The sequence below is a fragment of the Hypoxylon trugodes genome (genome assembly GCF_022578975.1).
Source record: "Hypoxylon trugodes strain CBS 135444 unplaced genomic scaffold F4822scaffold_2, whole genome shotgun sequence".
Lineage (NCBI taxonomy): Eukaryota > Fungi > Ascomycota > Sordariomycetes > Xylariales > Hypoxylaceae > Hypoxylon > Hypoxylon trugodes.
Window position 1 is genome coordinate 3,260,025 of NW_026250017.1, and position 27,849 is coordinate 3,287,873.

The 27,849-nt window shown below is 48.4% G+C and overlaps 12 protein-coding genes across 12 annotated transcripts; 7 read left to right on the forward strand and 5 right to left on the reverse strand.

Annotated features, from left to right (window-relative positions):
- The first annotated feature begins 72 nt into the window (after positions 1–72).
- Positions 73–3,877, forward strand: F4822DRAFT_391904 (Bromodomain-containing protein). The gene is made up of 6 exons (XM_051457167.1): positions 73–613; positions 972–1,066; positions 1,194–1,985; positions 2,042–2,303; positions 2,355–2,862; positions 2,914–3,877. The coding sequence occupies exons 1-6, from the start codon at positions 524–526 to the stop codon at positions 3,333–3,335; spliced, it is 2,169 nt and encodes a 722-aa protein (XP_051318498.1). The 5' UTR covers positions 73–523; the 3' UTR covers positions 3,336–3,877.
- A 283-nt stretch (positions 3,878–4,160) lies between these two features.
- F4822DRAFT_391906 (hsp70-like protein) lies at positions 4,161–6,676 on the forward strand. Its single transcript, XM_051457168.1, has 5 exons — positions 4,161–4,336; positions 4,458–4,635; positions 4,704–4,869; positions 4,935–6,123; positions 6,183–6,676. Exons 1-5 carry the CDS (start codon positions 4,294–4,296, stop codon positions 6,449–6,451), a joined length of 1,845 nt encoding a protein of 614 aa, XP_051318499.1. The 5' UTR covers positions 4,161–4,293; the 3' UTR covers positions 6,452–6,676.
- Positions 6,677–6,716: 40 nt separating this feature from the next.
- On the forward strand, positions 6,717–9,381 carry F4822DRAFT_391994 (dihydroxy-acid and 6-phosphogluconate dehydratase). Its single transcript, XM_051457169.1, has 5 exons — positions 6,717–7,588; positions 7,667–7,878; positions 7,970–8,006; positions 8,143–8,892; positions 8,954–9,381. Exons 1-5 carry the CDS (start codon positions 7,123–7,125, stop codon positions 9,361–9,363), a joined length of 1,875 nt encoding a protein of 624 aa, XP_051318500.1. The 5' UTR covers positions 6,717–7,122; the 3' UTR covers positions 9,364–9,381.
- A 157-nt stretch (positions 9,382–9,538) lies between these two features.
- Positions 9,539–10,660, reverse strand: F4822DRAFT_425933 (putative malate/L-lactate dehydrogenase; the record flags this gene model as incomplete). The annotated part of the gene is made up of 2 exons (XM_051460447.1): positions 9,539–9,861; positions 9,919–10,660. 2 exons carry the CDS (start codon positions 10,658–10,660, stop codon positions 9,539–9,541), a joined length of 1,065 nt encoding a protein of 354 aa, XP_051318501.1.
- A 793-nt stretch (positions 10,661–11,453) lies between these two features.
- On the forward strand, positions 11,454–12,471 carry F4822DRAFT_139032 (uncharacterized protein). The gene has a single exon (XM_051452812.1). It carries the CDS (start codon positions 11,618–11,620, stop codon positions 12,347–12,349), a length of 732 nt encoding a protein of 243 aa, XP_051318502.1. The 5' UTR covers positions 11,454–11,617; the 3' UTR covers positions 12,350–12,471.
- A 143-nt stretch (positions 12,472–12,614) lies between these two features.
- Positions 12,615–13,578, reverse strand: F4822DRAFT_139082 (methyltransferase). The gene has a single exon (XM_051452813.1). The coding sequence runs from the start codon at positions 13,350–13,352 to the stop codon at positions 12,654–12,656; it is 699 nt and encodes a 232-aa protein (XP_051318503.1). The 5' UTR covers positions 13,353–13,578; the 3' UTR covers positions 12,615–12,653.
- Positions 13,491–15,159, reverse strand: F4822DRAFT_139090 (FAD/NAD(P)-binding domain-containing protein). Its single transcript, XM_051452814.1, has 3 exons — positions 14,772–15,159; positions 14,138–14,713; positions 13,491–14,069 (listed from the first exon to the last, which is right to left on the reverse strand). The coding sequence occupies exons 1-3, from the start codon at positions 15,021–15,023 to the stop codon at positions 13,629–13,631; spliced, it is 1,269 nt and encodes a 422-aa protein (XP_051318504.1). The 5' UTR covers positions 15,024–15,159; the 3' UTR covers positions 13,491–13,628.
- Positions 15,160–17,605: 2,446 nt separating this feature from the next.
- F4822DRAFT_441581 (uncharacterized protein) lies at positions 17,606–18,896 on the forward strand (the record flags this gene model as incomplete). The annotated part of the gene is made up of 2 exons (XM_051462881.1): positions 17,606–17,916; positions 17,980–18,896. The coding sequence occupies 2 exons, from the start codon at positions 17,606–17,608 to the stop codon at positions 18,629–18,631; spliced, it is 963 nt and encodes a 320-aa protein (XP_051318505.1). The 3' UTR covers positions 18,632–18,896.
- A 406-nt stretch (positions 18,897–19,302) lies between these two features.
- On the forward strand, positions 19,303–21,641 carry F4822DRAFT_392004 (uncharacterized protein). The gene has a single exon (XM_051457170.1). The coding sequence runs from the start codon at positions 19,548–19,550 to the stop codon at positions 21,345–21,347; it is 1,800 nt and encodes a 599-aa protein (XP_051318506.1). The 5' UTR covers positions 19,303–19,547; the 3' UTR covers positions 21,348–21,641.
- A 138-nt stretch (positions 21,642–21,779) lies between these two features.
- Positions 21,780–23,536, reverse strand: F4822DRAFT_392007 (uncharacterized protein). The gene is made up of 2 exons (XM_051457171.1): positions 23,137–23,536; positions 21,780–23,023 (listed from the first exon to the last, which is right to left on the reverse strand). Exons 1-2 carry the CDS (start codon positions 23,229–23,231, stop codon positions 21,895–21,897), a joined length of 1,224 nt encoding a protein of 407 aa, XP_051318507.1. The 5' UTR covers positions 23,232–23,536; the 3' UTR covers positions 21,780–21,894.
- Positions 23,537–24,199: 663 nt separating this feature from the next.
- Positions 24,200–25,593, forward strand: F4822DRAFT_392011 (uncharacterized protein). The gene has a single exon (XM_051457172.1). The coding sequence runs from the start codon at positions 24,450–24,452 to the stop codon at positions 25,281–25,283; it is 834 nt and encodes a 277-aa protein (XP_051318508.1). The 5' UTR covers positions 24,200–24,449; the 3' UTR covers positions 25,284–25,593.
- A 24-nt stretch (positions 25,594–25,617) lies between these two features.
- On the reverse strand, positions 25,618–27,235 carry F4822DRAFT_139250 (DNA glycosylase). The gene has a single exon (XM_051452819.1). The coding sequence runs from the start codon at positions 26,820–26,822 to the stop codon at positions 25,776–25,778; it is 1,047 nt and encodes a 348-aa protein (XP_051318509.1). The 5' UTR covers positions 26,823–27,235; the 3' UTR covers positions 25,618–25,775.
- Between the last annotated feature and the right edge of the window lie 614 nt (positions 27,236–27,849).

The following is a 27,849-nucleotide window of genomic DNA, read 5'->3' on the forward strand; positions in this document are numbered from 1 at the left end:
TACCACCTGCAAACCGAGAATGGAAGCGGCTGGCTGGTAACGGCGTTTGCGTTGGTCCAAGCTGATTTAGCTGCTGCTTCCAATCGTTAATGCCACCCATCACCTAAATGCTTGCGCCGGAAACTTTCTCCATAATTCGTTCTTGTGTGCACTGGTGAAGCTTGATGCATTAGAAAACCACCCCATACTCATGTAATCATTCTTCTGCACTGCACTGCACTGCAGTATTATTTTTTATTTGTCTCGGCATTGATTTTCAACTAGAAACGGCATCAACCTGTGCTAGCCCGGCGGGAAATACCCAGTATTTACCTAGTGGCACATCAGCCAGCCGCGTCGGATAGTCCACAAATCATCACCACCATCGCATCGCGTCGGGTCCTGCAACCCCATCATTTTCGCAGACAATATTGCTGAATTAACACCATTCGTTTCGCCATTGATTTCTTGGGGCGCTAGATAATTATCTGTGTCTCTTTGAGCCGATTCTGAATGCGCCCGCGATTATTTCCCCGTTGCAGTAATGGAGAACAAGAGGAAGGCGAGCGGCGCAAATGGCCTTGACTCGAATGATCCGAATGATAGAGCCGCAAAACGTCGCAGACTGCAAGAGGTAGGTTATGTCCCCTATGTCCTTAATCTATATATTCCACATAATTGCGCGTATGCGCAGTTGCAACTTGGTCGAATCGGTTTGAATACAGGCGCGGTGTATTGTCCTGCAGCATTGATGCGAACATCCTATGATTTTCTTTTTTGGAGAAGGGGAATTGAAGCTATTGACCAGGGTCTAAGACGAAGCTACTGAAGAAAAAATGCATGCCAATGTCATCTGCTCGTCTGCCAAAGGCCCGTTCATTATCCTCCATGCAAACCTTCCAACCTCCTATCTTTAAATCCCGCTTCTTTTGATGCCTCGCTGTTTCCAATCCACAATCCTTTTCTTTCGCTAATACGATCGGCTACTCTAGGAATTCGGAGATCTTTCGCATGGCGAGTCTGCCGAATCAACGACCGCATATGGATTGAACATTTTAGAGTCAATCAGAGCTACCACCGACAAAAAGTATGGTTACTCCATTTATTATTTTCACATTGTCTGCGGATATTTCGTTGGATTCAATCATACGGTGCCCGCTAGCTATTAAATTTGGATATATTATCCGTACCTGGTAATGCTGACTATATTATAGTGGCCGTTCGGTATCGCCATTTTTCGAGAAGCTCCCATCTCGGAGCGAAGACCCGGAATACTATAAGAAAATACGACTCCCCCTTTCCCTAGAATCGATCGAGCGAAAGCTAAAGAACAATGAGTACGACACACTCTCAATTCTCGAGAGTGATTTCAAACGACTCGTTTCGAATGCGAAGGAAACCAACGATCGCTCATCCCAGGCTTTTGGTGATGCGGAGCGAGTACGTAAAGCCGTTAGCAACTTGATGGTTAAATATAATCCTGCGTATAAGAGCGGCAACTATCAGGCTGTTGCTACTCCGTTGCCTCCGACACCCGAACCAGACGAGAATGAAGCAGATGAAGAAGCTGATGACGAAGAAGAGGGTAAGAAAGAAGTTGATATGCAAGATGCAGAGGATACACCAGAAGTTGATGAGGAAGAAGCTGATGATCAAGAAGAGCAGGAAGAAGGCGGCGGTGAAGAAGACGAGAACGATGGCCAGGAAGAAGAAGAGCAAGAAGAAGAGGAAGAGGAAGAGCAGGAGGAGGATGCTGAGGAGGCTGAAGACGACGACGATGAGGCTGAAGGGGATGATGATGATGGTGAGCCGGGCCCTGCCGTTCGAAGACGACGGCCTGGACGACCACCGAAGAACCCTGTTGCGCATGCTAAGAAAGTGGCCTCTCGAGGTCCAACCCCTGGCAAGGCCATTTCGCAGTACGAAAATGTGCCTTATAAGGGCTTGTCTTTCCAGCAAGCACAGGAGAAAATTGTCGAGGAAGTGCTCCGAAAGAAAGATGAGACGTAAGTACACTCCTCCTTGGTTTCCTAGTGTATGCATTTGGCTAATACGTATTTAGTGGTGAATACCCCTATTTTGAACCATTCATTCATCTACCGCCTCGAACATTGAAGGATTATTTCGAGGTCATTGCCGAACCTCTAGCTCTTAAGGGACTGCAGAAGCAAGTCAGAGGTCAACACGGTAGAGGTGCAGCAACATATGTTAGCGATTTCAAGGCCTGGGCTGCCTTTGAGGATCAGGCCAGTTTAATTTGGAAGAATGCGTATCACTACAATGAGGATGGCAGTGAGATCTTCCTAATGGCCCAGGAACTTGAGGTAAGCTTCTCCAGACTCCTCGGGCATTTTAGGGTCTAATAACAGTAATAGCAATTCTTTCTCGAGCAACTAAAAGAAGCTAAGCTTCATGTCCCGGAACCGCCTCAACCAAAGATCAAGCTGAAGATGCCGCCCAACTCGGAAACTCCCGTACATCCTAAGAAGATTACTATCCATGTTGGCGGCAAGACGAGCGCTACAGGCTCTCCGGCACCTGTAACAGGCCAATCTGGAGAGGGAGAGCCCGCTACTAATGGTACACCCGCGCCCAAGAATCCGTTCAGTGGTTCAGCAACGTCAGTCAATCTAAGTCAACTCGAGAAGGCTCGAAGTCTGTCAGCTTCTGCTGGTCCTCCTAGTCCGTCGGTAGCAGGGCTTACAAAATCCGACGATGCCGCTCGACCGTCACCTGCGTTGATAAATCACCAACAATTTGTACCTCCTGTGATGCCACCCTCAAACGGTGTACCTAACGGTGCAATTCCACCGCCGTTACCCCCTCCTAAACTTTCACCTGCGGAGATGCTCGAAGCCCAGAAATACCGTCCGCACCCAATTAGTAAGGATTATTCCCTTTATATCTAATTACATATAACTAACCAAGTCACAGAGGAATCGGAAGCTCTCCTCCCCAAGCTCATCATCACAACTCACCCTGGTCTCCAACTTGATAATCGATTATCAATTACGATTCCAGCTAGTGCTACCGAGACACAACAAGAACTTGTTTTCAATGCACCCGCAAGTCATTTCCGTTTACAGCTCAAACCCCAAGTGGCGCCGTTTCTAGAAGCCCAACAGCGTGAGTGGAAGTTGAACGTGCTTCACGATACGCTACGCTTATACCCGCCGCCTACCGCTCCGTTCGACAGACGAGATGAGCTGGTGTTCGATGTCACCTTGCATTTTGGAATCAATCGGCTTGAAGTGTCTCTAGTCGCAGCCCTTCCGAAGGGAGAGAAAGCACCTAATGGTCTAAATATGGAGTTGGAGAAAATCGTGGTTCACTTCAACCTCCTGAAACACTCGTAGGTTCAGGCTACGAGCCGCACTAGAAAGTGTTTAGGGATGATCCGCATAGGTAGTTGTGATTGTCTATGCGGACGCTGTTGACGTCTCCTTTTCTCGGGACATTGCGTTCGATCAACGGCTGGTGGTAAAATTTACGATGGATGTGCTTTTTAGTGAGTTTCGTGGAGTTTTCGGTTTATCTCTCTGAGTTATGTACCTTCTAGCTAGGTAGCCGAAGGGACATTGCCAATCTGCTTTTTTACAAAGGTGGAAATTGATTTATACAATCATCGTCGCAGGAAAGAGAGGGAAAAGGAGTGGTTGTCAACATTGATGCTGGAAAAAAAATCTTGCAGGTGTTTGCTCATGCTGTAGCTATGGCCTACATAGAATAGGGCTGTTCAAGTCGATTGCTTTACTTTCGAGTAGCTAGCTCCCTTGGAGGTATATAAGAATAAATCACAATTTTTACAATGAACACATGGGGAATTCAGGTACTGGGCATATCCGTATATAGTAAAGTTTTCTAGAAAATCGGAGGTCTTTTAGTATCTCAACAAACATTTACAGAGTGCAAGAGTGCTAGAGCAGAGCTACATGTACTTTACGGAGTAGAACCATCTTAGGTAGGCAAACAGATTAGGTATTTGGTGGGGTCGTTTGTATCTGGACCCTGAATATTTTTTTTTTCTTAGGAGTATCCGCCCGCCGTCCGCAGCCCCCCCTCACAGTACGTACTCGAGGTACCCTAACGCACTAAACCGGAATTAAGTTGGTCCCGGCGGCAAAGGTGGGATGGGGAAAGAAAAAAAAAATTGAGAGGGATCGAATTATATTTTTCACCGCCCGCATAAAATTCATTGAAATTCCCCTCCATACATCCCTCCATCTACCTTCTGACCCATCGTCCCCCGAACAAATTCTCCCGCAACCACAAGTAATCCTTAGGAATTTGTTCACTTGAGAATCATCTCTCAAAATGGCGGAAGAAGTTTACGATGGTGCCATCGGCATTGATCTAGGTAAGTTATTACAATTCTTTTCGCCCACAAAATCACTTTGTCGCAAATGCGCCGCACCCCAAAAAAATTCATGTGGTGGGATGAATATCCGCTGACGATCGCACCACGCTGTGGGCAATAGGCACGACCTACTCCTGTGTCGCCGTCTACGAGGGCAACAATGTCGAGATTATCGCCAACGAGCAGGGTAGCTTCACTACCCCTTCATACGTCTCCTTCAACGAGAAGGAACGTTTGATTGGTGAGGCCGCCAAGAACCAGGCTGCCATGAACCCGCGAAACACCGTTTTCGATGTCAAGTACGTTTTGACCAAGCTCCGCAATATTGCACTCTCAATTTCGTGCAGCTAACCCAGTTATGCGAAAGGCGTTTGATTGGTCGACCCTTCAGCGACCCCATCGTCAAGAAGGACATTGAATCATGGCCCTTCAAGGTCGTCGAGCAAGGCACCAACCCCGTTGTCCAGGTCGACTACCTAGGACAGGAAAAGACTTTCTCTCCCCAGGAGATCTCTGCCATGGTTCTCGTCAAGGTGCGTACACATTACCCTATACGTCAATCGCAATAACCTTGAATTCTAACAAACAATAATTGTAGATGAAGGAGATTGCCGAGACTAAGCTCGGAAAGAAGGTTGAGAAGGCAGTTGTCACCGTACCTGCCTACTTCAACGACAACCAGCGTCAAGCCACAAAGGACGCTGGTTCTATCGCAGGTCTTAACGTTCTGCGTATCATCAACGAACCTACCGCCGCTGCCATCGCGTACGGCTTGGGTTCCAACAAGTCTAACAAGGAACGTAACGTTCTCATCTACGATTTGGGTGGTGGTACTTTCGATGTATCCCTCCTTAACATCCAGGGTGGTGTCTTCACTGTTAAGGCCACCGCTGGTGACACCCATCTTGGTGGTCAAGATTTCGACACCAACCTTCTCGACCACTGCAAGAAGGAGTTCCAGCGCAAGACTAAGAAGGACATTTCTGGTGACCCGCGAGCCCTCCGAAGACTTCGTACTGCTTGTGAGCGTGCCAAGCGAACCCTATCCAACGGTGCCCAAACCACCATTGAAATCGACTCGCTCTTCGACGGCGAGGATTTCTTCCTTCAGATCACCCGTGCCCGATTTGAGGACTTGAACGCCAAGGCCTTCAACGGTACCTTGGAACCCGTTGCCCAGGTTCTTAAGGATGCGTCCACCGAGAAGAGCGCTGTCGACGAGATCGTGCTTGTTGGTGGTTCTACCCGTATCCCCAAGATCCAGAAGCTTCTCAGCGACTTCTTCGATGGCAAGAAGCTTGAGAAGAGCATCAACCCCGACGAAGCTGTCGCCTACGGTGCCGCCGTCCAGGCCGGTATCCTCTCCGGCAAGGCCACGTCTGCCGACACTTCCGACCTTCTCTTGTTGGATGTTGTTCCTCTGTCCCTCGGTGTTGCCATGGAGGGTAACATCTTCGCTCCCGTCGTGACCCGTGGTCAGACCGTCCCCACCATCAAGAAGCGCACATTCACCACTGTCGCCGACAACCAACAGACTGTGCAATTCCCCGTTTACCAGGGTGAGCGTGTCAACTGTGAGGACAACACCTCTTTGGGAGAGTTCACTTTGGCTCCTATTCCCCCCATGCGAGCTGGTGAGGCCGTTCTCGAAGTTGTCTTCGAGGTCGACGTCAACGGTATCCTCAAGGTCACTGCTACTGAGAAGACCTCCGGCCGCAGTGCTAACATCACCATCTCCAACTCTGTTGGTAAGCTCTCATCGACTGAGATCGAGAGCATGATCAACGGTTAGTCCCATCATACCTAAAAATATAGTAAATGCAAGACAGCTAACCATGTTTAACAGACGCCGAGAAGTTCAAGAACAGCGACGAGGCTTTCAGCAAGCGATTCGAGGCTAAGCAGCAACTCGAGTCCTACATCAGCCGTGTCGAGGAGATCATCTCGGACCCGACCACCTCCCTCAAGTTCAAGCGTGGCCAGAAGGACAAGATCGAGCAGTCGCTCAGCGATGCGATGGCCCAGCTCGAGATTGAGGAGTCGTCTGCTGATGACCTAAAGAAGAAGGAGTTGGCGTTGAAGAGACTAGTGACCAAGGCTATGTCCTCAAGATAAGCTGCTCTTTCATCGTTCGGCGAGTTTTAGGTCATGGATTATAGATGGGCGGCTGGTTAGGTTCCCTAGTGTGTCATAGGTGGCACTGATGCACATCTATACGATGATGGATTGGCATTGGCATCCTGAGAGTGGAAAAAAGGGAACTCGTATGCTTTGCTTGGTTTGGCGAAGCAGGGAGGAAAACACATAAAAGTCTTCCGGGTGGTTTCCGCACTTCCGAACTCATATTGTCCACTGCCTCCCCATCCTTTACGAAAAAAAAACGGCCACATGCTGGCCGACGGCGCATTTGCATGTAGACTAGGGAAAAGTGATCCGATAGGAACGAGCACTAAATGAATTAATGGTTCTTACGTTATATATACCTACTTATTTATACTTCTACGTGTTTTTCTCTCTGAATGATTGTAACTCTTTGATTCATACAACGGACTAGCCTAGCAGCGTTAGGTAAGTCTTAAGGTATGTCGTGATGAAGGACCCCCGCAGCCATCGGCATTATTTAACGCGATTCCCATATCGGGGCTCCGCAGCTCTACATCCAATAAGGATGAACGTAATTATCATGACGCTACCTAGGTCAATGTAACTGTCTCGTGAAGTACGAAATTTGACGGTCTTGAAGAATTATAACTTTTATATCGTTTTATTTTGCCTAGCTAGCCATAATGCCGACGAACACCGGAGACGACGCCGGCACTGCTGCTACTGCCAAGCCCGAGGCAGAAGCAGAGCGCCTCCGTGACTACAACCTCTCTCAACCCATCGACCCAACGCAAGGCGAGGGCATGCGCCGCGGACTCACATCCTACGGGGACGCGCATTTCTCCCTCTTTCTTCGCAAAGCATTTATAAAAGGTCTTGGGTACACGGACGACTCGCTCTCACGCCCGATTATCGGGGTCGCGGATACGAGGTCGGGGTTTAATCCGTGTCATGCTAATATTCCGCAGTTGTTAGAAGCGGTTAGGAGGGGTGTACAACTTGCGGGTGGACTGGCGGTGGAGTTCCCGACGATTAGTTTGCATGAGTCGTTTGCTGCGCCCACGAGTATGTTTTTGAGGAATTTGATGAGTGTGGATACCGAGGAGATGATTGGCGCGCAGCCTGTTGATGCGGTTGTGCTTGTTGGTGGTAAGTAGGTTCGCTATTTAAGGGAGCGTTTTATGTACAAAGAGGGAATGAAAAGGAAGGGATACTAAGCGATGACAGGGTGCGATAAGACGACGCCGGCACAGCTGATGGGTGGGATATCGGCGAATAAACCGATATTACATCTCGTTACGGGTCCGATGTTGCCTGGTAGCCACAGGGGTGTGAGGATTGGAGCTTGTACTGATTGTAGAAATAACTGGGCGAATTATCGGGCTGGTGTTATTGATATTGAGGAGATTGCTGCGTTGAATGAGGAGTTGGTGCCATCGGTAAGCACCTACTGAAGAATATTAAGAACAAAATAAAGGGGACGAGATGTTTGAGAAGTAGTACCTATGCTAAACATAAATTCGAGAGTAGGCCGGAACTTGTGGCGTTATGGGCACTGCGAGTACAAGTGAGGATGTTTCATTTATTTATTACCCCCTTCCCCCTTTCCTCTGTGTAACCGGACAAATCTCCGAAAATTTGGGAGTTCATTTTATTTTTACTTTCACACTTTGAAACCCTCATACTAATTATATATTCGATAGTGGCATGCATATTAGTCGCCCTCGGTCTCATGCCGTTCAAAGGAGCAACTGCACCCGCCGTCTCCTCAGCTCGTCTTCGAATAGCAGAAGAAACAGGCGCCAACGCCGTCAAGATCATCGCCGCCGGTAACAAACTAAAACCCCAATCCTTACTAACACGAGAGTCTTTCCTCAACGCCATTACTGTCCTCCAAGCCATTGGTGGCTCAACAAACGCCGTTGTGCACTTAATGGCTATTATCAATAGGCATCCCCGCATTGCCGGGACTATAACGCTCGACACATTTGATGAAGTTGGCCGTCGTACCCCGCTACTTGTCGACCTCAAACCTAGCGGGTCGAATTACATGACCGATTTCCATGCATCGGGTGGCATGACTGCGTTACTGCGTGAGCTGCGACTATTATTGCATCTTGAAGCGTTAACCGTCACGGGGAAGACTTTAGGTCAGGAGCTCGATGCAGAGCGCCTGATTCCCGTACCCCGAGAACTGAGCTGTATCCAGCCATTCAATAGCCCGCTATACCCGGCTTCCTCACTTATTGTGCTGCGAGGTAATCTGGCGCCTGGGGGCGCGGTTATGAAGGCCAGTGCGTCGAAGGATCGACGCTTATTGAAGCACTCAGGTCCCGTAGTGGTATTTACCAGCTCGGCGGACCTGGCGGCGAGGATTGATGATGAGAATTTGGATGTCACTCCGGATAGTGTATTGGTGCTGCAGAATATTGGTCCGGTGGGAAACCCGGGGAGTATGTATCCCTTTTGCCGCTTTGAATAAGGGGGTTCATCTACTGATACTTGTGCTTACAGTGCCGGAGGCCGGACTCATTCCGATCCCGCGAAAGCTAGCAGCGCGCGGTGTGACCGATATGTTGAGGGTGTCAGATGGTCGGATGAGCGGCACAGCAGGCGGGACGATTGCTCTTCACGTCTCTCCTGAAGCGGCAGATCCGGAATCAGTGCTAGGAGTTGTGAGGGATGGAGATGCGATTACATGCGACATCGAGCAGCGCCTACTAAAAATTGAGATCAGCGACGAGGAGATCCAGCGTAGACGCGAAATTAGGCGCACGGAGATTGGCAAAGAGGGCTCGGAGCACCCCTGGAAGGAAAGGGAGAAGATGAGAGGTTATAGGGGCTTGTACATGAGATCGGTGAATCAGGCAGACCAAGGGGCGGATTTTGATTTTTTACAGGCTCAATATCGAGGTAGCAGCTAGGCATACGGTTACAGTAAAGTCATTATAACTTCGCACATATAAAATTTTCATATATAGACATAGGTAGGCGCTTTATATGCAAGTGGTTTGAACTTGCAAGTTGGTTACACCAAATCGGATAGATCCGAAACATACCTAGGTACTAAGCGGCTATCTAGCCGAAAGCTGATCTACTTCACTGGCCCTTTACAACAATCGGAGGTTTTCCGACACGCTTTGCTTCCTCATTAAGGGCGTCAATTTCGGCCTGCACAAGAGGGATTCCTGTCTTCTCCCTTTCCTCCTCTGTCAATTGCTCAATCTCGCCCGGGAAGTAGATCCGATCAACGCCAGCAGCTTTTTCCGAGTCAACAATGCGTCGGTAGAGAAAGTCCATTCTCTCTCGGAAGTCATTAAGACTCATGAAAAGGTCAGGCTTAATGGCTACGAGGAAATGTCCGACATCCGATGGTCTACTTGTATCATACGGACCTGTAACTCCACCGGCAAATGCCGATCCTGCAACACAAGGTTAGAAAATGTTAGAATGATCAACCCTCCAGACGGAGTTCGTACCCGATAAGACACCTGAAAACACATCCATCATAATGGATAGACCAGAACCTTTCGGCCCTCCCATTGGCAACATGACACCTTCAAGCGCTGCAGCCGGATCATCCGTCGGTTTACCTTCAGCATCTAGGGCCCAATCTAATGGAATTTTCTCTCCCCTCCTCTTTGCCTTATAGATCTTTCCTCTTGCCGCAACGGATGGCGCCATGTCCAAAATAAATGGTTTTTCTTTGCCGCCAGGAGCACCACAAGCTATCGGAGAAACTCCGATCAACTTACTCTTACCACCAAAAGGAGGCAGGGCCGGGCTCGAGTTGGTAAACACAAGGCTCATCATACCGGCGTCAATTGCCTTCTTAACGACCCAAGCAGCCATACCGTAATGGTTCGAATGCTTGATGCTGACCATACCAATGCCAAATTCGCGCGCCATACCGCAAGCGGCATCCATCCCAATTGCAGCAGCCAAGAAGCCGAAGGCATTTTTTGCGTTGACTTGTCCGACCACAGGCGTTATCTTAGTCAGCTCTGGTGACGCAGTGGCGTCGAGGATGCCGTCACGCACTCGCGCCATATACGACGGGATGCGGTTGATCCCGTGTGTATCGACGCCCCGCAGATCCGCAGCAACAAGGCACTTGGCTACGACGGCAGCATTGGCCTCAGGAACGCCGTTCCCTGCTAGTACAGCTTCGACGAACTTACGCGCCTCAGAGGCTTCGACGTAGAGCTTGGCGTCGGCCATTTTTAGGTACTTGATCTAGGGCAAGGGTATTAGAAGAAGTAATAAATTGCAGCGGTAGTTGAGTAGCTTCACAACTAAAATGATTGTGGATGAGGAGAGAAATGAAGATGGTGAGGGTATGCTAAGAGTATCCCGTATAAGTCGGTTTAGCTAGCCCCACCTCGGAATCGGCCCGCTGCCGAAGGCTAACGGAGCTATGCCGAGGTTCTCTGCTCCTTCCTGAATCCTTCGTGATGTAAGATCGGGATACCGCCGAGAGTTAAAAGCAGCTAATCGCCCAATATAAAACGGCTGTTTAATCCAGTATGCGACATTCGTATTTCTCAGAGAAAAAGAAATCCGAGTGCGACGTACCTAATTTGCACACCTACATGGATCTGCGGGCTGCCCCCTACATCTCCCTAGGTTGCTTCAGAGAAGCAACTGAAAATCAACCATATTTCTTAATGCGAAGAAACATCAGAGGCGCGGTGATTACACAGCTCGAGAGTTCTTAAATCGTCTGAACCTCGTATGTTTTATCCACCCCATTTTTAGCCCCCGTTCATGTCCCAATTGCCCCGTAACCCAGCAGTGTTTGGGGGAGGGCTTGGCGGTTTTTGCACTAATCCAGTTGGTAATTATAGGGGGTAAGCGCCTCCTTTTACAAGCCATCTACGTAACCACAACACCACCGGATTAAAGATATAAACAACCACGATGAGTCCTAGTAATACTCTCTACTTACCTACTAACTGCTATACTAATCACGGAAACATTTAATTGGCGGGTAAACATTTAGGAGTGACCCATCGCAAGTTAGTTATGCCGCGGACACATTTCTCGGAGACATTTCATATATCTAGCCGGTAATGAGACAGGGTCGAGAACATTATACTTAAGGGCCAATGCGAACCGCGGGCGAGTAAGGAGTGTATGAAAGTCAAACAAAATTCAACTACTGAATCTTGAATAAAAATGGCATACTTAGAACTTTTTGACCTCCCAGGGGCAGTGTACCCTCGTCGCGTACTCATTTACCTCCACGAAAAGGGGCTCATCAACTCCCCACACATCAAAATCACACCAGTGACCATATCCCCTACTCTCGAAACATCAGCTCCCGGAAAGCCCAAGGGCACGTTACCAATTCTAGCCTTGCCAGACGGAACATTTATCAAACAGTCAATCGCTATTCTAGAATATCTCGAAGACATATGCGACAATCCTCAAGAAGAATGGCAGAAGGAGTTCGTTGCTACTGCCAAACCTTCAATGAGAGGCATAAGTGCGCGCGAGAGAGCCACAACCAATGAAGCATTGGCTATAGTCGACGAGGCTGCAGCTTTCTTCGGCTTCGCTTGCCATAAGGGAAGTAAGCTCTTCTTTGGACGCGAACCGACAAGTCCCATTACCGCGAAGTTAGCTATTGGCTGGGCAGAGAAGAACCTGAAGAACCTCGAACCTTATTACAACGGCCGATACGAGGAAGGGAGCCCGGAGACACAAGTTACCATCGCCGACTGCGTTTTGTTCTCACTTCTACAGTTCGCTAAGGAACTATATCAGGTTGGCCTTGTGGCGGATCCTGAATTGTTGAATCTGAAGAGATTTTATAACGCTTTCAAGGAGAGGAAAAGTACCTTCCTTTCGCCAGATATGTGGCCCCCGCAGGTTAGGGAGCTTGCCCCTGTTTGGCTGGAGGAATGATTTTTTTCCCACGAAGCAGTCAGACAAGTGTATATTCCTTTCCTATGTGAAATAGCCAATATCTACTCCCGATGAGATGAATCTCGTTTGGTTCGGATAAAAATCCTTGATATTGTTAAAATAGCACCTAAAAAACACGCGGTATTTAAATCCTTTGAAATCTCAGGTCATAGGGAACTCCGTCAAGTTGACTGCCAATACTGAGAATAAGTACCACATTGTATAGCCCAAGTCACCGAAGATGCCAAGTTGAATCGGCCGATCTTATCTGGCCTCTGGATATGAGTGTGCCTAAGTAAGTCACTCAAGCCTTTCGCGGTTTTCTTGCTTTGAAGAGCAAAGTCATGCCGACAAGCCAAGTGTCCACCTCTGCGAACTCTTTCTTCAGGGCACTTTCGACATCCGATTTTGTGTCATCCCAGTTGTGGAATATGCCAATTCTGTTATATAAGGCATTATACCACCAAGGAAGACTGCTTGGGGCATGTCTTTCGCCAAGAACTGTGCAGCCCGTTAATACACCATCGTCGGATAGCACTTCCTTAAAGATGCCGAATGCCCTCCATTTCCCTGAACCACCAGGGATGCAGTGGAACAAGTTAAACATGGAGATAGAGTCAAACTTGACGCCCTTAAGTTCCTGGACCAGAGGTGCTGTTACGTCGGCCTCGATCGTCCTTATCTCCGTTGCTGGCGATCCTGATAGTACATGCGCTTTCGCAACCTGTAAGGCATTGGCATTGGCATCCAATAGAGTAAGGCGCTGCTTCTTTTGATCTCTATAGGGTCGTTGTAACGTCGAAAGCGGAAAATATCCGTCCGCTACACCGCAGTCAAGATGGTTCTCTGAGAAATTCTCACTGAAGAATGGGAAGACAACCGACATCAGGGAGCATTTCCACATATAAGTGAAGTTGAATAGAATTATATAATGATATATGGAGAGTATGGGACGTGAATAAAAGCTCACAGAAAAATCAGTCTGTTTGGTGTCGGCCATCATGGACAGCACTGCCGAGATGTTTCTATCGTGATGCCTGTTATCGAACGGAAGAGGAACAGGAATCTATGAAGTGCAAAAGAACCAAAGGAAAATGGCTTACTTGGTCACCTTTTGAGAAGAGGGGTACTGCTGATGAATCCGCAATGTGCTAAGTGCCTAGGTAATTAATGTAGACCTCGTTATTGACGTTGCTGACGTGTTGCATGATATTAGGTCGCATTGAACCAGGAAAAAAAAGGCTCATCGGAATCCTCGAAAGGTTACCTTATCTATAACCTAATTTCCTCCAGTTAAAGTCTCTCTGAGCTTTTCTAGAGCTTCTTGTTCATGAACATCGTAATCGATAGCATCAATAACATCCCATCTAGAAAAAAGGGATTGCCTAAACTTGTCCACATCCAACCCAACCTCCTCGTTCCGACCACACATTATCACTCCTGTCCCTTGACTTGAATGGATGATTCGTTCACATCTTACCCTCCTCATGGCATCGAAGGCTTTGAACGCCGCACTAATTCCTTGAGGCGAAGATATGTTACGGAAGAGAACTCCGAGAACCATAGCATCTTCAATCGCCATGCCGGCCCCGAAACCTTGCCACGGAGTCATTGAATGCGCGGCGTCACCTACGATACAGACGTGGTCTTTAGCGTAGGTCAGAGTTAACTTATGTTCCCATTGCGAGTACCCAGAGGGTTCGGGTTGATCTAATGTCAGCTATCAAGGCTGTCAGCTCACTTATTTTCATGGAATACCTACCTAGGTAGATATGGGGCTAGATTTACCTCTATCATACCCTTAGCAATTGGACCATCAAGCCAATTGCTCAGAATCTCTGTCAGATATTCTTTTGTGAGTTGTCGTTTTCTGCGATCCTTCGGGGGATCTTTCTCTATAACGGAAATGACGCACTGCACCACAGCGCGATCCTCCAAGAACTCATGCATGATGAATGCTCCGTCGCCGATCCACCCATATTGACGGTCGAGCTTGAAGTACTCCTCTCCGAGAACGGATTTGGCTTTCTCGTACGGTATTAAATTCCGGCTGTCCCAGAAACCAGCCGGCGAAGCGGAATACGCCTCGTCTGCCGCAGTCCCCACAACGTGCTTGCGAACACTGCTGAAAATACCGTCGGCACCAATAACAGCATCAAATTGACTCGAAGTACCATCTTCGAATAGAATGTCAACGTAGTCACCTCCCGCAATGATTTTCGTGAGTTTCTTGCTAGTATAAAGAATCTCCTTGGGCAATAGGGAGAGGAGTTCGCGCAAAAGCGAAAAGCGAGAGACTACTAGGCCCGGAGTGCCAGAGTTCCCAAGATCAGCAATAACGGCGCCGGCTTCCGGACCAGATCCCTATATTTGTTAACCACCACCAGTATGAAACGCGCCTTAATATTGAGGATTTACGTACTAAGATAAGCTGAGTTGAGTTTTTAGGAACAGCGCCAGTCTTTTTGAGGATATCAGGGGCTGATGGTATCGCCCGCTGAAAGCTCTTCTGAGAAGTATTGGTTAGCACAATAGCAGCGCCGCGCGACGAGAATTCCGGTGTAGATTCATAGACGTGAACTGCTACATGCGGAATTTGAATCAGGACGTTTGCTAAGGTGGCGCCAGCTAGACCGCCACCTATAATAGCAATTCTAAGGCGAGATTCTGCCATTGTGAGATTAATCAAAGAATGAATAGGTACTTCTCCCCAGTGCCGAAGTTTAAGTAGCAAGTGCTGGCTCCAACATGTTTGTTGGTCCGGGGACAAAGAAGTACCCCTTACATTCTCGAGCTCCTATAATTGGTAGCTGCGACCAACAGTTCAATATATTATACTATTTCAATGAAGTCCTTCCCATACCTTTCCAATGGGGAACGACCTCATCTGGGCGCATAAGTACGTCAGGTTGTCTTTTACTAATCTATCCAGACGTCTATTACACCTTATTTGGATAGCTGCTTGGTTAATAGTGGCCAGAGTGACCCCTCGGTTAGCAAAAGTCTTACTACGCAATTTTGTCGAGAAGCTGCTTCCGAGTTGGGTACCGTTTGATCCCCATTTCCAGACACGACACAATATCTGGGATCAACGCGTAAGTGGTGAGTAACATCTAGAGTTATTCGTCGTCCTCGCCCCCAACCGGTCTTGAGGCTTGTGCAAGCGGACACAACCATTACCGCAACCGGCTTCCGCATGCAGCTTGGTGGTAACATAAAGATGAGGGTCGACGGCGAAGAATTAATATGGAAAGATAAGTTCGTCTGGAATGGTGCGATGTTAAGTGGTGTTCCGAACATGGTGCTCCTCTTCGGTTACGCTCGAAATGCCTGGACTATGGGCGTTGATGCAACTGCTTTCATCCTGGTTCGTCTCTTCAGATACCTTGATAGCAAGGGGCTTCGGAGCATGATGCCGCACGTACCTGATGGCACGAACATGAAAAAAAGGGCGTATGTGGAGTCTCACTTCGACGTATGTCGAGCGGGCGATTGACGTATTACCGGTATGCGGGGATAGGGGCCTTTGGAAAGACAGAGTGACTCCTCTGATTGACTGGCCGCTTGCACGATGGGGGAACGTCACGGATGGCCTAGAGCTCTCTAGTTAACGAAGCCAATTATGGTCTTTCGGAGTTGTGCTACTCGCTCCTGTTTGGCGCAAGCTTTTAGAAATGATGAATTGGGACGCTTTTTCACACAGCAACTTAAGAATAGGGGGTCCTTATGTAACCCACACCATTAATGTATCTATGTGGGTTCCTTACCACGGACCCAAAAGCCGAACCTCACGCAAGACTGTAATGGTTGGTTGTCGTAGGTGTACTTATGTACGATGAATCGATCGTGAATTTCAAGATCTATCCCAGCCACGCCCAACATACGTCGAGTTTAATTGATTCCATAGTGGGGAGCCCCTAGAGTGGCTAATCGAGGAGACGCACAGTATTGCGTACCCGGAAGTATTCGATTGGGTAGGATAAGACGATTACTCCGAAGATATACTCATGTATCCCGAGTCTGTAGTACGATTTCCGATGGCATTGGGGGCGGATAGTGTTCCGATGGTTGGCCTAAGTCGCCGCCCGATTGGGCAAGCATTTTCACCAACGACTTCGACGAAAGCGACGGCCCCTTGATACGGACCTGGTATCCTTGATCATGGCGTGTTTGGAACCCTAGCAAAACCACTCAGTTAATGAGCGAATTTACCTAGCTGAACTTCCTTCATATTTCCCCTCGAGTTTGTCTGCTTGGGAGGAGAAGTAAGGGAATCATTTATCAATTATCGTATAGAATCTAGACATTATTTGCAGTTAGCCATCACACATCAGTTGTGATATCGTAGGTAGCCATAGCTCCTTGAATTATGGAGTATACAGCAGTTTTCAAGAGTCTGATTGGCCGAGATGTTGAAAATATTCCCGAAGCGGAAAATGCTCGTCGGTCCTAAGACCCTGATTGGCTGATGTTTGGATGTTGGTTCGTAATGTGGTCGATCACTTTTATAGGCCCTTACATGGTAGAGGGATCGGCTCCGACTAACATAACCAGCCCCTTTCCACTATGGGCTAGCTGAGTCTGAAACTTTTGTTGGCGATGTGAGGCACAGCCATCTTTGAGACCTAGGAGCATAATCGCTCTCCATGGGGGGATCGTTTAGGGCTGTCGGATGGGGGATGTTTGTTCATGCCAAAAGCTTGAATATCGTCAGACAAGCAGCGAGGCTAACTGTCTATATATTCGATTTGATGGGAGACAGGGATACGAACCACGCGAATTGCCAAGTCCTGCTCATCCCTATGAACGATCTTCTTCCGCCGTACCACGTTTAGTATGTCCGAAATCTCCTTCTCATTCAACAGGAGACCCGTGACATCCATGTTAATGGTATTAGCACGTAATGCTCCTTTCTCATAAGCTAGGGCATCCCTCTGAAAGGCTCCATTGGTCGCGTTTTCCCCCTTCTTGCAAATTTTATTGTCTGAGCAGCGAAGTTCGGAATTAAACCGCGTGCAACGTAGGTAGTGCTGACAAAACCTATACCGCCCTGGCACGTTAGCAAAGGTTGGTTCCACCGACCAACTAGAACTCGAAGCGCATATTTGGAAAGAGAACCCAACTTCGTTTGGGTGTGAGAATCTCACATGCGACCCCAAACCTCTTTCTCCCGACATTGTAATACTAATGTTGATGTCTCACACATCGTCCATTCGTTAGCAATCGCTTCAGCCTCCTTAACTTCTTACCACAACTATGACTAGCTCTAGTACCAGTTACCCGCCACTCACCACAGTCTTTACACCTGCGCCAGAATGTAGTTACATAACTTTCACCGATTGCTATTATTCGGACTCTTGCTCAGCGATAGCTTACACGGATAACCCCGACAACTGCAATGGACGCGTCCCACAATGCTTCCCAGTACAATCATCTTCGTTTGAGTCGACCACAAACTACGCATACGTAACCCTATCTCAAACATATTCACCAGGACTTTATTGCCCTTTGTATTGGGAAACTGCGGCGAGCGCCATATCTCCCGATGGCGTGTGGTGTTGTCCCACGTAGGTTATACCTTTCCACGGCGCAGCATTAAGTTTATCAGCGCTAACGGTGTAAGGGAATAGTGGATTTTCATTCAATCGGGATTCACAGAATTGTCAAGCAACTTTGACGGGGGGCCCGGCGGTAACAAGCGACTCCTGCGATACACTTAGTACATTTTCTTTCGGGCCTTCGGTAACGAGCGATATGACTGTTAGCTTCGACTCGACTAGTTCTTCTATATTTCCCTTGGACAATGTTCAGGTTTCGGTATCAGCAGGGGGAATTTTCCTTCTGGGTCAGACATGGGCCAACGACCCATCCAAGGCAACAGCAACAACTCCAGCAGCATCACCACCACCAGGAAATGAAAATGAGAGCCCCCCGTCAACTAAGGCTGTTATTGGCGCCAGTGTAGGTGGGACGATAGGAGGTATCCTCCTTCTGGGCCTTGGTGCCCTACTCATAATGCGATATCGTCGAAGACGAGTAGGCAGAGTACAGGAGGCGGAGGCTGCTCCGAAGCCCCATGATGGACCGGAAGATTATCCATTATACAAACCAGAACTTGATGGGAGTCTTGCGAGTCCTATGATGTATACAAAACAAGAGCTGGACGCTAATGCGACACGGTCGGAACTCGAAGGCCCTTCAACTCATAACCATGCAGAATTAGGGGGGAATGGGATACCCGCCGAACTCCAAACGGATGTCGTACGAGCGGAGCTTGAATGATTTGGTTCTTTGATGTTATACCCACCATCACAGAATCCAACAGCTTCCAGAGCTTGCGATATCTCCAAAGGCACTTCGTTCTCGCCTATCTCGGCGTACACGTTCGTCCCTTGCGTCGTAGGGGAGTCGGAAATCACTTTATAAAATCCGAAACCGAATACGATAAGACAATAGGAGCTTAAGCGACTAGCGTACTAGATGACCGAGCATCGCCGATTCTTTGCATCTAATGACGGTGTCATCTTAATCAATGCGTAACACGCGCAAGGAATTGAGGATAACGACGCCAGCTCGGAGAAGCGGGGCAGGATAACTAGTGTTCGATATAGGAAGAACTCATATCCAGTTTATAATTTTAGATACCACTTAATTATCCATTCGTAGATAACCAAGAGTCCTGGCTTTGACCTTGACAAAAATAATTGAAGAATTGACGAACAATTTCAAAGTTAAAGATCGAAGCCGTAAGCCCTGCTCAGCTTTACCGGACCTTGATTAGTAGGTTTATACATCAAAGCGGGCTTATATAATTATGGATATAACGTTAATTTGGTAAAACCACCCCATTACAAAAGGAATGTACGTAAGCAAGATAGGACTGCTATGCAGATAGGGGGGATTTAACTGTAACTAATACGTCATGACGACGGAAGCTCCAGCACCTGTGGCCAGCACCAGCATTGATTGACACTGGCACCAAGCAAAAAGATCCAAGCATCAACAACAACACTCCCGACATTCCAATCCTTCCACCATCCTCTCAGCAACGCGGGGTAATATTCGCCTGCGTCAACTTCATTCTCTCCAATGTTCAATTCAATTTCCCTTTGATCATTTTTACTTTCGATTCACCCATTACCCAGTAGTTGTAGTTGCTGCAGTTGCGAAATCATAGCTACCATTCGCCATCGTCAAAATGGCTGCCCAAGGCTACGTTCAGACCTCCCTTATTTGGGTGGCCTACGCCGTCGCAGTTGTCTTGGCTTTCATTGCTGCTGGCATCACCACTTTTATATGGCAGACACCTCGTGAACGATCCGCGATCGTTAGTACCGTCGCCATCATCAGTCTTACGGCTCTTCTCGCGACCGTATTCCTTCTCCCCGTCGACATCGCCCTTGTCTCCTCGACTACCTCCACTGCCCTCGGTACCAAGAAAGAATGGGCCACGCCGGATCGCGTCGAACACATCCTATATACTCTCAAGATCGTCTATTACTCTTTATATAGTTTCGATGCCTTGCTCTGCTTGCTCATTATCCCCTTCTCCTATTTCTGGTATGAAGAGTATGATGAGGTCGAAGAGCAGGAAGGCAACCAGACCTTCGCGAGTCGTCTTTGGGGTGCTTTCAAGTATACCATCGCTTTCATACTTCTAGTCGTCATCATCTTCCTCGTCGGCTTCTTCGTACCCGCAGCGGGTGCTCGCGGCGATGGCAAGCACCTCGATCTCGATTTCTTCAAGCGACTGCTCGACGAGAACCACGGCGAGAAGGCACTAACTTTCGGCATCGGTCTACTCGTTACCCTTGGTACCCTCCTTTACGTCTTATATACCGGCGCTGGCCTTGCCCTTTTCCCCGTCTCATTCATCAAATCCGCTCCTTCCGTATCCGCGCCCCAACTCTCCGAAAATACTGCCTCTCAACTAGAACAAAATAGGGAGCGACAGCGCCAGCTCGAGATGCGTAATGCGGGTCGTCCTGAAGGTATGCCTGCTAAAGATCGCCGTGAGCTAGAGGCTCTTGCCCGCGAGGAACGAACACTCGTTCGACGAGAACGACTCGCCGCCGAGGCACAAGGAGAGGGTAAAGGATTCGTCGTAAGAGCGTGGTCGAAAATCAGTGCTATATTCCGACCTATTAAATTGATTGGAGGCATTCTCCTCGTTCTTCTCGCAGTTGTCATCTGGGTATCGATGCTCATCACCGGCATCGACAAAGCAGCCAACTCGGTCTGCAAAGAGCACTGCGGCTACATCCTCGCGCACATCAACGTATTCCAGCCGATAAACTGGCTCTTCGTGCAAACTGCGCGTGCCTTCCCCGTCGACTACGTCCTTATGGCCCTACTCATCCTACTATTCTTCAGCGCATCCGTCTCCGGCGTAGCCGCGATCGGCATCCGCTTCCTCTGGCTTCGCATCTTCCAAATCCGCAAAGGCCGTACTTTACCCCAAGCCCTACTCGTCGCCACCGTAATGCTAGCGCTCATCACATTCGGCATCAACTACGCCGTAGCCATGATGGTAGCACCACAATACGCAAGCTACGGCACACAAACCTTCTGCGATCTCCCGCCACGTCACCCCTTCGCGCGTCCAGACTGCTTGGAAACCCCCGAAGCCGTAAAGCCGTGCTCCGAATGGGCCGACGGCAACAAACAAAGCAACCACGGCCGCGCACCCCAACAAACCTGTACACCGACCGTAATGTCCACCTTCTTAAACCGTGTCACCCTCAACTGGCCCTTCTTCGGTGCGGTAGCGTTTTGGGCGCAATTCGCGTTTTTAGGGGTGTTCTTAATCGTGTTTTTGACTAGTTTGTTTAGAACGCCGAAGTTGGATTTAAGTGGTATGGATGAGGAGGCTGAGGCTGATGAGGAGGAGGGTCTGTTGAGGAGTACCGGGAGACGGTTTGGTGCGACGTGGCAGGATATTACGGGACGCCCGAAGAATGGGAGTGCTGAGAGGAATGGTGGTGGTTCGGGGTCGTGAGAGTTTGTGGAGTGAGGGGGAAATAGTGGCTGGTTCTGCAGGCCGCGGAATTCGTCCCAGTAGTTCTGAGTATACACGAAAGGATTTCGGTATAGCATACATATCTATCTGTCTCGATTGTAAGGCGGTAGGGAACATCATTGGTAAAGGGGCACATGTACGGAGTATGGGTGTGGACCGGATTTTTTTCTTCCAGGCAGAAGAGCATATTTGGATGGCGGTCATTTTACTGAGATTGTATGATTGGACTGGGCGTCTATGTGATTAGGGTAAAAAATAAGGAATCGGGATTATGGTATTTATTCCTCCCAGTGTGATATGTTTTTGCGAATGCTTTGAGGTAAAAGTAGTACTAGCTATTCCACGGCGGTTTACTATAGGACATCATATCGAAGAACTTCAAGTGGAACCACGGTGAAAAGGTGAACATTTCGTATAGAGCATCGTAATAGGGTATCTAGCATATAATCAAGCCTAATCCAATCAAATCCATTATCGCCATAAAAAATCACAAGCAGTCATACATTCATTCAGTAGGTATATAACATCACCACCCCCTAACAAACTTCTCCCACCGATGTCCCCTCTCATCATACCCAGCACTCGGCCCAACATGCATCTCCCTCCAGCACCGCGCACAGTACACATCATCATCACAGTCTAAGCAGCGGATAGTCCCGTCTTCTAGGCACACAACGCACCACGTCTTCTGGTCCTCATCTGTGAACCCGTAGCGCTTGATCAACCCCGGGGCGGGCCGATCCGCCGGCGCGAAAGTAGGTGCTGCAGGTAGACCAAAATCGTCCACAGCTGAGGTCGGAGCTGAGGGGAGAGTACGGGTAGTAGAAACGTTAACTCTGAGAGCGGCCATGCGGGAGGTGATGGATGCGGCGAAATCGGCGTCGTCCTTGTCGTCTTGGGAAGAGTCCGGGACACCCGGTTGGTCTTGTAGGTCTGATGGTACTGCGGGTAAGTTGAAGGGGTCTGTTTCACCGATTTCCTGCGCCGGTTTGGGGTTATCTATTTGGTCACCTTGGGTGGGCGGTTTTACGTCGTGGCTTGGCGAAGTTGGTCCAGGCTCAGACTGAGAGGGAGGAGGTTCATTAGCCTTCTCTAAATCCACTTCATCCATAGCTTGGGCAAGTATGTCGTCAGCTTCACGAGTCATTTGTTCACCGTCGGAATCATCATCACTCTTATCCTCATCTCCGTCATTATGAGAAGAATCTTTGGTGTCGGGGTCCTTATCTGGATCTTCGTCGGTCTTGGATGATTTCCCTAATTCATCTAGAAGCGATATAACTCTACGGTGCTCTTCTTCCTCGGCTACTACTTCATCGAGCCATGGTTGATCAGATTCTAGATCCGCTAGCAGCTCCTCAAGTGTCTGGTCATCTGTGAAGAGTAGTGGATCGGCATCATCGTTACTTTCCTCCGTGGGTGCGGCATCCGATACTTCCGGATCTATGACCGAACTTTGGGGGCCGGACTGTGGCTGTGGTGTTTGGTTCGGAGATGATGAAGTAATGGTATCACCACCTTCATTATTCGCCCCCGAGCCGGATGTGGCGAATACTTTGTCACCGGATTGATTTCGGAGGCTCTTTAGCCTTTCCGAGAGTGCATCCTCCCTTGATAGAGGTTTGGCCGGCTCTATAGTAGAACCAACAACTGACCTAATGATAGTTAGTAAAGGTAAGCCGCCTATAATAAAATGGGGGCAGTCATATCTAGGTAGCGGTCATAATTTTAAACGAGGCATACTAGAAAAAATATGAGGTTACCTTACTTTGACGATGGGTCTAGGTTGACCGTGGTAGGTTTGAGGGCGTTTAGTCGGTCCAACAAAGTTCGATCCGAATCTGGCCCTGGGGCGTCGGCCATGATGAGCCTTGTGATGTAGAGAGGAAATGAAACCGATGTGAGATGATTGTGGCTTGACGGGACCGGGTGAAACCAAGTTTGACGCTCAGCTAGGCAAGCTGAGTGATCAAGTGGTACCCGAGGCTGCGGTCGAGTGGAACCGTTGAATGGCGGCGCTTATTAGATTACAAGGCTGAGTAGAAAATGCAATTAACGGTTCGTTAGGCTAACTGAAGCTATTCCAAATCGGCACTATCGAGAAAATGTTCATTTGTATCTAAGTTATCTTAGATTGTGATGTCATTTCAAGTTTGGTAAGGATGAAATTCAGAGTTCGTCTCGCCCAAGTTACACAAGCCCTACCAATTAATGGGGTAGATGCCTGATACGATTGGTTCTATCCACTAGACAGCATAACCCTACAACATACTATTCCTAATTAAGTATACGCTAACCCTAATAAGGGTATGCATCTTGCAAGCCATCAGCACTTATTCCGCCTAACATACATCATAATGACCCTTGATAGGACCTGCAGAACGCATCATACATACCCAGGTAGGTACAGAAGACCTATGAATTCGACTTAATTGTCCGATCCGATCGACTTAATAATTTCCTATAATATTTTGTCAGTGATGATCCTTGGAATCAAAATAACCTAGCTAGCCTAGGCAGGTGTGTGAATGCTATCCCCCCAATTCATAGGATAATTTGGATACCAAATCCATAAGCCAACGTCTAATATAGTACATGCGTACTTGGTGAGACCGCTGGAGGCTGGAGTCCGCCGGGAACTTTGTTTGGGGAAACGATGTTTTAGGCGGAAACTCTAAACTTCTTTATGTACGAGATATACGCTATGTGTCATGGGTCAATAGTCACAATGGAGAAAGCTTGGCGGAAGGTCAGGAATGGCCACAGCGCCACCCTCTTCCAAATACTTTTGAGTCCTAACTTCCTTACTTTCATACAAATAAGGAAATGAGGAGTAAGAAAGTTTGCTTGGCAGGTAGGCACCGCCGTCATCCTAATACCACCATATCACCTTATCCAGGGTTCACTCGTAAAAACTAACTCCATTCTACATATATCCAGCTTTTCCGACATATTTCCAAGTATCCCCAGTTCGACCAATCTTATCCAGACGAAATCCATAATATCGACTATAGTAGCATCAACATCAACCTCTCTTGTTTGCTACCAATTTGCTTGTCGACCGAGCACGACGATTTATAGATGAAGTTTTCACACGCTATTCTCGGCTTGGCGGCCTGTAGCCAGGGTATCAATGCCGTCGCCATCAAAGAACCCGCCGTAATAGATACGCGATCATCAGATATACAACCAGAATCGCAATATTCGGAACGCGCGGAAACAAACGAAGAACTATGGAAGCGCAAGGGCGGCGGCGGAGGTGGTGGTAGAGGTGGTACTGGCGGCTCTAGCGGTGGCAGTTCCGGCGGTCGTGGTGGTTCTTCCAGTGGTGGTCGAGGGTCATCATCGTCCAATGTTGGAGGTGCGACAACAACGGGGAGCGGTGTACGGCCAGGATACGGAGGAGGCACATATTACGGCGGTGGTGCGAAACAACCCTACAAAGCTGGTTCGCCTAGTCCTTCCGGCATCGCGCCGTTTGTTCTCGGTGGTGCCGCGCTTGGAGGTCTAGGGTTCGTAAGCGCGAGTCTGGCTTACGGCGCGTACGCTTACCCGTACACGCACCATTACTGGTATCACAACTCGACAACGAACAAGAACGAGACCAAGCCTGTCACCTGTCTGTGTGACACCTATGAGACTTGCGGTTGCGACGACAACGGAAACCAGACATACTTCAATTCCGTCATTGGCGACGGTAGTTACAACGGCCTCAACAAATCGCTTGTGACTGTAGCTGACAACGAGACCACGCACAACTCCACCATCTACCTCCTCGGTACCTTACCGAATGGTACCACAGCAGCCGGTGGCACCGAAGACCCGAACGCCGCTGTCGATATGCAAGCTCTAGCTCGTGCTGTGGGTTGGTGGCCGGTCATCACGACAGCAATTGCCATTGTATGCATGTCGTAACGATAATCATAATGAAGACGTGAATGGAGTTTGGAGTAGTCTTTCCCCTTGCCGTTTATCGTTTTGTTTTTTTGTACGTATAACGTTTTGAGTACGATACCACCACCACAAGACAAGATGAGGCATGCGGCGACGCGAAAAGAGTTGATATCCCGATGGAAGTTCTAAAATGCTGGAATTATCGAGAGAAAAAACTAGAGATGGGAAGAGAAACGGTGAAAGCCGTGGTGATACATGGCTTATACGTTACACAGTAGAATAGCCTCAAGTAGTGGCATTTATCCTTGAACAAATTAAGATTTTTCTACAATCACTTGCTCGTAGCCGAAATGATGGGTTATATAATTAAATAAGCTGAGCATAGATTTTCTGCTCGCGAAGCAATTCAGACCGAGTAAACGGTATATATCTGCAAGGGGTATCTCCCACAAATGAATCAGCAAACGTCGCTATATGCTATTGGCCTCCCCGGTAAGCGCTGGGACACATTCTTTATTTCGTGTCAAGCGGCTCGTCCTTAACAAGAGCTTCGCCATCGTCTTCTTTTTTCACCTCCGCTCTCTCCTTCCTCCTCTGGACGCACCAATCGCCCAAAATCTTCCATATCCTCTCCTTCTCCTCCGGCCTCAGCGTAGCCGCAAGTCCACTCGTACTAGTCGCCACGAAAACCCTCGATCCCTCCCACGGCTCCTCCTTCACCCCATTAACCTCCTTACCCTCCTTCACAACCCCCATCCTCTCCTCCTGCCACCCATAGTTAAACTCACCCTTCCCAATCGCACGTCCATGACGAACGCGAAACACGCTCTCCCAAATACTCTTCCCAACCACACAAGCAACCTCGGGTCTCCACCTCCTACACTTCTCCTCCAGCACCGCAACACCCTCATCCATCTCCCCCTTACTCAGTTCCGCGCCGTTGCGCGAGGGGCGCGCCACGATGTTAGTGTGGCCGAGCGCGTACCGCGCCGGCATCGATTGGTCCTCGTGCGCGCGGCATCGGATGGGTGTTATGCCGGAGCTGTGGAGGAGCTTCCAGAATAGGTTTGATGGGTGTGAGTATGCGTGTCCGGTCTGCGCTGTGCGGATCCCGGGGTTTAGACCGATGAAGAGAATGAGCAGGTTTGGTGCTAGGGCGTCTGGGAGGAGGGGAAGGTGTGCGTATGTTGAGGGCGGGGCGTAGGAGGAGGGTTTGCGGATGCGTTTTTTGGGTGATGGGGTGGACGTTTTGGTGGTGGATTTTTTGGATTTAGATTTATATCCATTGGTGCTATTGGTGTTGTCCTCTGTATCTGATGCTTCTGATTTTATTTTTCGCTTTTTAGATTTCAGAGGCGATGTTGGTATTGCTGACGAGGACTGCGATGAAGCGGCAGACTGAGGCGCTGACAGTCTTTGGCTACGCCTTGGTGACAATGACGATGGGTCGGATCCTGTTCCTGCATACATGAAATCCTTCAATTGAAGCCTCCCTTTGAAGCTTGTTTCTTTCAGAATATCTGCTTCCTCGGGATTTTCTTGGTTGTCCTCAGCCGCCATTTTGGCGGGCAATATCGTTATATTGGTACCAGAAATAAGTCTAATTGAAGTTGAGATTCCCCTAAACGGTTTGATTATTCCGCCGGCTTATGTCGCTTGTAATCTTAATTGAAATAAGAGGTTGAACTTTAAAATCATCATGGGAAGAAAAGAGAGTGTGATACTGCATTTGGATTGCAACTGCCAGTGCCTGAAGATCTTCAGCTCTTAGCCTGCCGGATGTATGATGTCGCCTCGTTTTGGAAGAGCTGTAGTAGGTAGTCGCCACTTAGAGATAGCGCTGGAGTTCTAAGGTTACTTTAGGTAGGTGGGTACCAACTTCTGCGTATGCAGTCTAATGTGGTTACGATACATGTACCCACACTCGGATCAGGTTCTCCCCTGTTTCTCCAAATGTACCTAGAAGAAAGACCAGATCTGTTCGTATTCGTCCCGGCGCCATCAGCACTGCCTCATCACCTCTTATCAAATGCCTAGAGGTGGTATAAATAGTGAAACATTTACATAGAAACTCACATTTTCGTGTTGGTTGTGGTTAACGGTATTTCGATTCAGGCCCTCGTATTCAATATTGAATCAGAGAACCTACGAGATACTTAGTCAGGGATATTCGTACATGTAACAACCGACAGCGCATGTACCAATTCTTCCAGAGCTACGGAACACCTGCAGATCAGGTAGTAGCGCGAATTTATGCGAAGTCAATTCCTGACTCGTGTGGATTACGTATTTATATGAATTTTTCTTCGGGAAAATTCAAGCTGCAATATCGTCTATATTGCACGTCGTCAGCGTACAATTGCTCATCACCGTTGAAATATGAGCACAACGTCTGGACCCATGTAGATGTTCGGAATATATACGAAGTTTGATCTGAGCGAACTAACGAATAAGAAGTGATTTCATTGCCGCATGGTCAATTGAAGCGGTGAGATGCAAGATGCAGTAGCTACCAACCATGTTAAAGAAGTCAGTTTTAGAGGACGGGAAGTTAAAAACGAAGATTCTAGGCGGTAAAAAGCTCAAT

What these genes read in the sequence shown, in the direction of transcription:
- F4822DRAFT_391904 (XM_051457167.1), top strand. Translation starts at nt 524, where the DNA reads ATGGAGAACAAGAGGAAGGCGAGCGGCGCAAATGGCCTTGACTCGAAT. An exon ending in AGAGCTACCACCGACAAAAA is followed by an intron (nt 1,067 to 1,193) that starts GTATGGTTACTC and finishes ACTATATTATAG; the next exon opens with TGGCCGTTCGGTATCGCCAT. An exon ending in TAATGGCCCAGGAACTTGAG is followed by an intron (nt 2,304 to 2,354) that starts GTAAGCTTCTCC and finishes TAACAGTAATAG; the next exon opens with CAATTCTTTCTCGAGCAACT.
- F4822DRAFT_391906 (XM_051457168.1), top strand. Translation starts at nt 4,294, where the DNA reads ATGGCGGAAGAAGTTTACGATGGTGCCATCGGCATTGATCTAG. An exon ending in TGCCATCGGCATTGATCTAG is followed by an intron (nt 4,337 to 4,457) that starts GTAAGTTATTAC and finishes TGTGGGCAATAG; the next exon opens with GCACGACCTACTCCTGTGTC. An exon ending in CTGCCATGGTTCTCGTCAAG is followed by an intron (nt 4,870 to 4,934) that starts GTGCGTACACAT and finishes CAATAATTGTAG; the next exon opens with ATGAAGGAGATTGCCGAGAC.
- F4822DRAFT_391994 (XM_051457169.1), top strand. Translation starts at nt 7,123, where the DNA reads ATGCCGACGAACACCGGAGACGACGCCGGCACTGCTGCTACTGCCAAG. An exon ending in ATGAGGAGTTGGTGCCATCG is followed by an intron (nt 7,879 to 7,969) that starts GTAAGCACCTAC and finishes ATTCGAGAGTAG; the next exon opens with GCCGGAACTTGTGGCGTTAT. An exon ending in TATGGGCACTGCGAGTACAA is followed by an intron (nt 8,007 to 8,142) that starts GTGAGGATGTTT and finishes TATATTCGATAG; the next exon opens with TGGCATGCATATTAGTCGCC.
- F4822DRAFT_139032 (XM_051452812.1), top strand. Translation starts at nt 11,618, where the DNA reads ATGGCATACTTAGAACTTTTTGACCTCCCAGGGGCAGTGTACCCTCGT.
- F4822DRAFT_139082 (XM_051452813.1), bottom strand. Translation starts at nt 13,352, where the DNA reads ATGATGGCCGACACCAAACAGACTGATTTTTCTGTGAGCTTTTATTCA.
- F4822DRAFT_139090 (XM_051452814.1), bottom strand. Translation starts at nt 15,023, where the DNA reads ATGGCAGAATCTCGCCTTAGAATTGCTATTATAGGTGGCGGTCTAGCT. An exon ending in ACTCAACTCAGCTTATCTTA is followed by an intron (nt 14,714 to 14,771) that starts GTACGTAAATCC and finishes TAACAAATATAG; the next exon opens with GGATCTGGTCCGGAAGCCGG. An exon ending in TTGCTAAGGGTATGATAGAG is followed by an intron (nt 14,070 to 14,137) that starts GTAAATCTAGCC and finishes CAGCCTTGATAG; the next exon opens with CTGACATTAGATCAACCCGA.
- F4822DRAFT_392004 (XM_051457170.1), top strand. Translation starts at nt 19,548, where the DNA reads ATGGCTGCCCAAGGCTACGTTCAGACCTCCCTTATTTGGGTGGCCTAC.
- F4822DRAFT_392007 (XM_051457171.1), bottom strand. Translation starts at nt 23,231, where the DNA reads ATGGCCGACGCCCCAGGGCCAGATTCGGATCGAACTTTGTTGGACCGA. An exon ending in AACCTAGACCCATCGTCAAA is followed by an intron (nt 23,024 to 23,136) that starts GTAAGGTAACCT and finishes AACTATCATTAG; the next exon opens with GTCAGTTGTTGGTTCTACTA.
- F4822DRAFT_392011 (XM_051457172.1), top strand. Translation starts at nt 24,450, where the DNA reads ATGAAGTTTTCACACGCTATTCTCGGCTTGGCGGCCTGTAGCCAGGGT.
- F4822DRAFT_139250 (XM_051452819.1), bottom strand. Translation starts at nt 26,822, where the DNA reads ATGGCGGCTGAGGACAACCAAGAAAATCCCGAGGAAGCAGATATTCTG.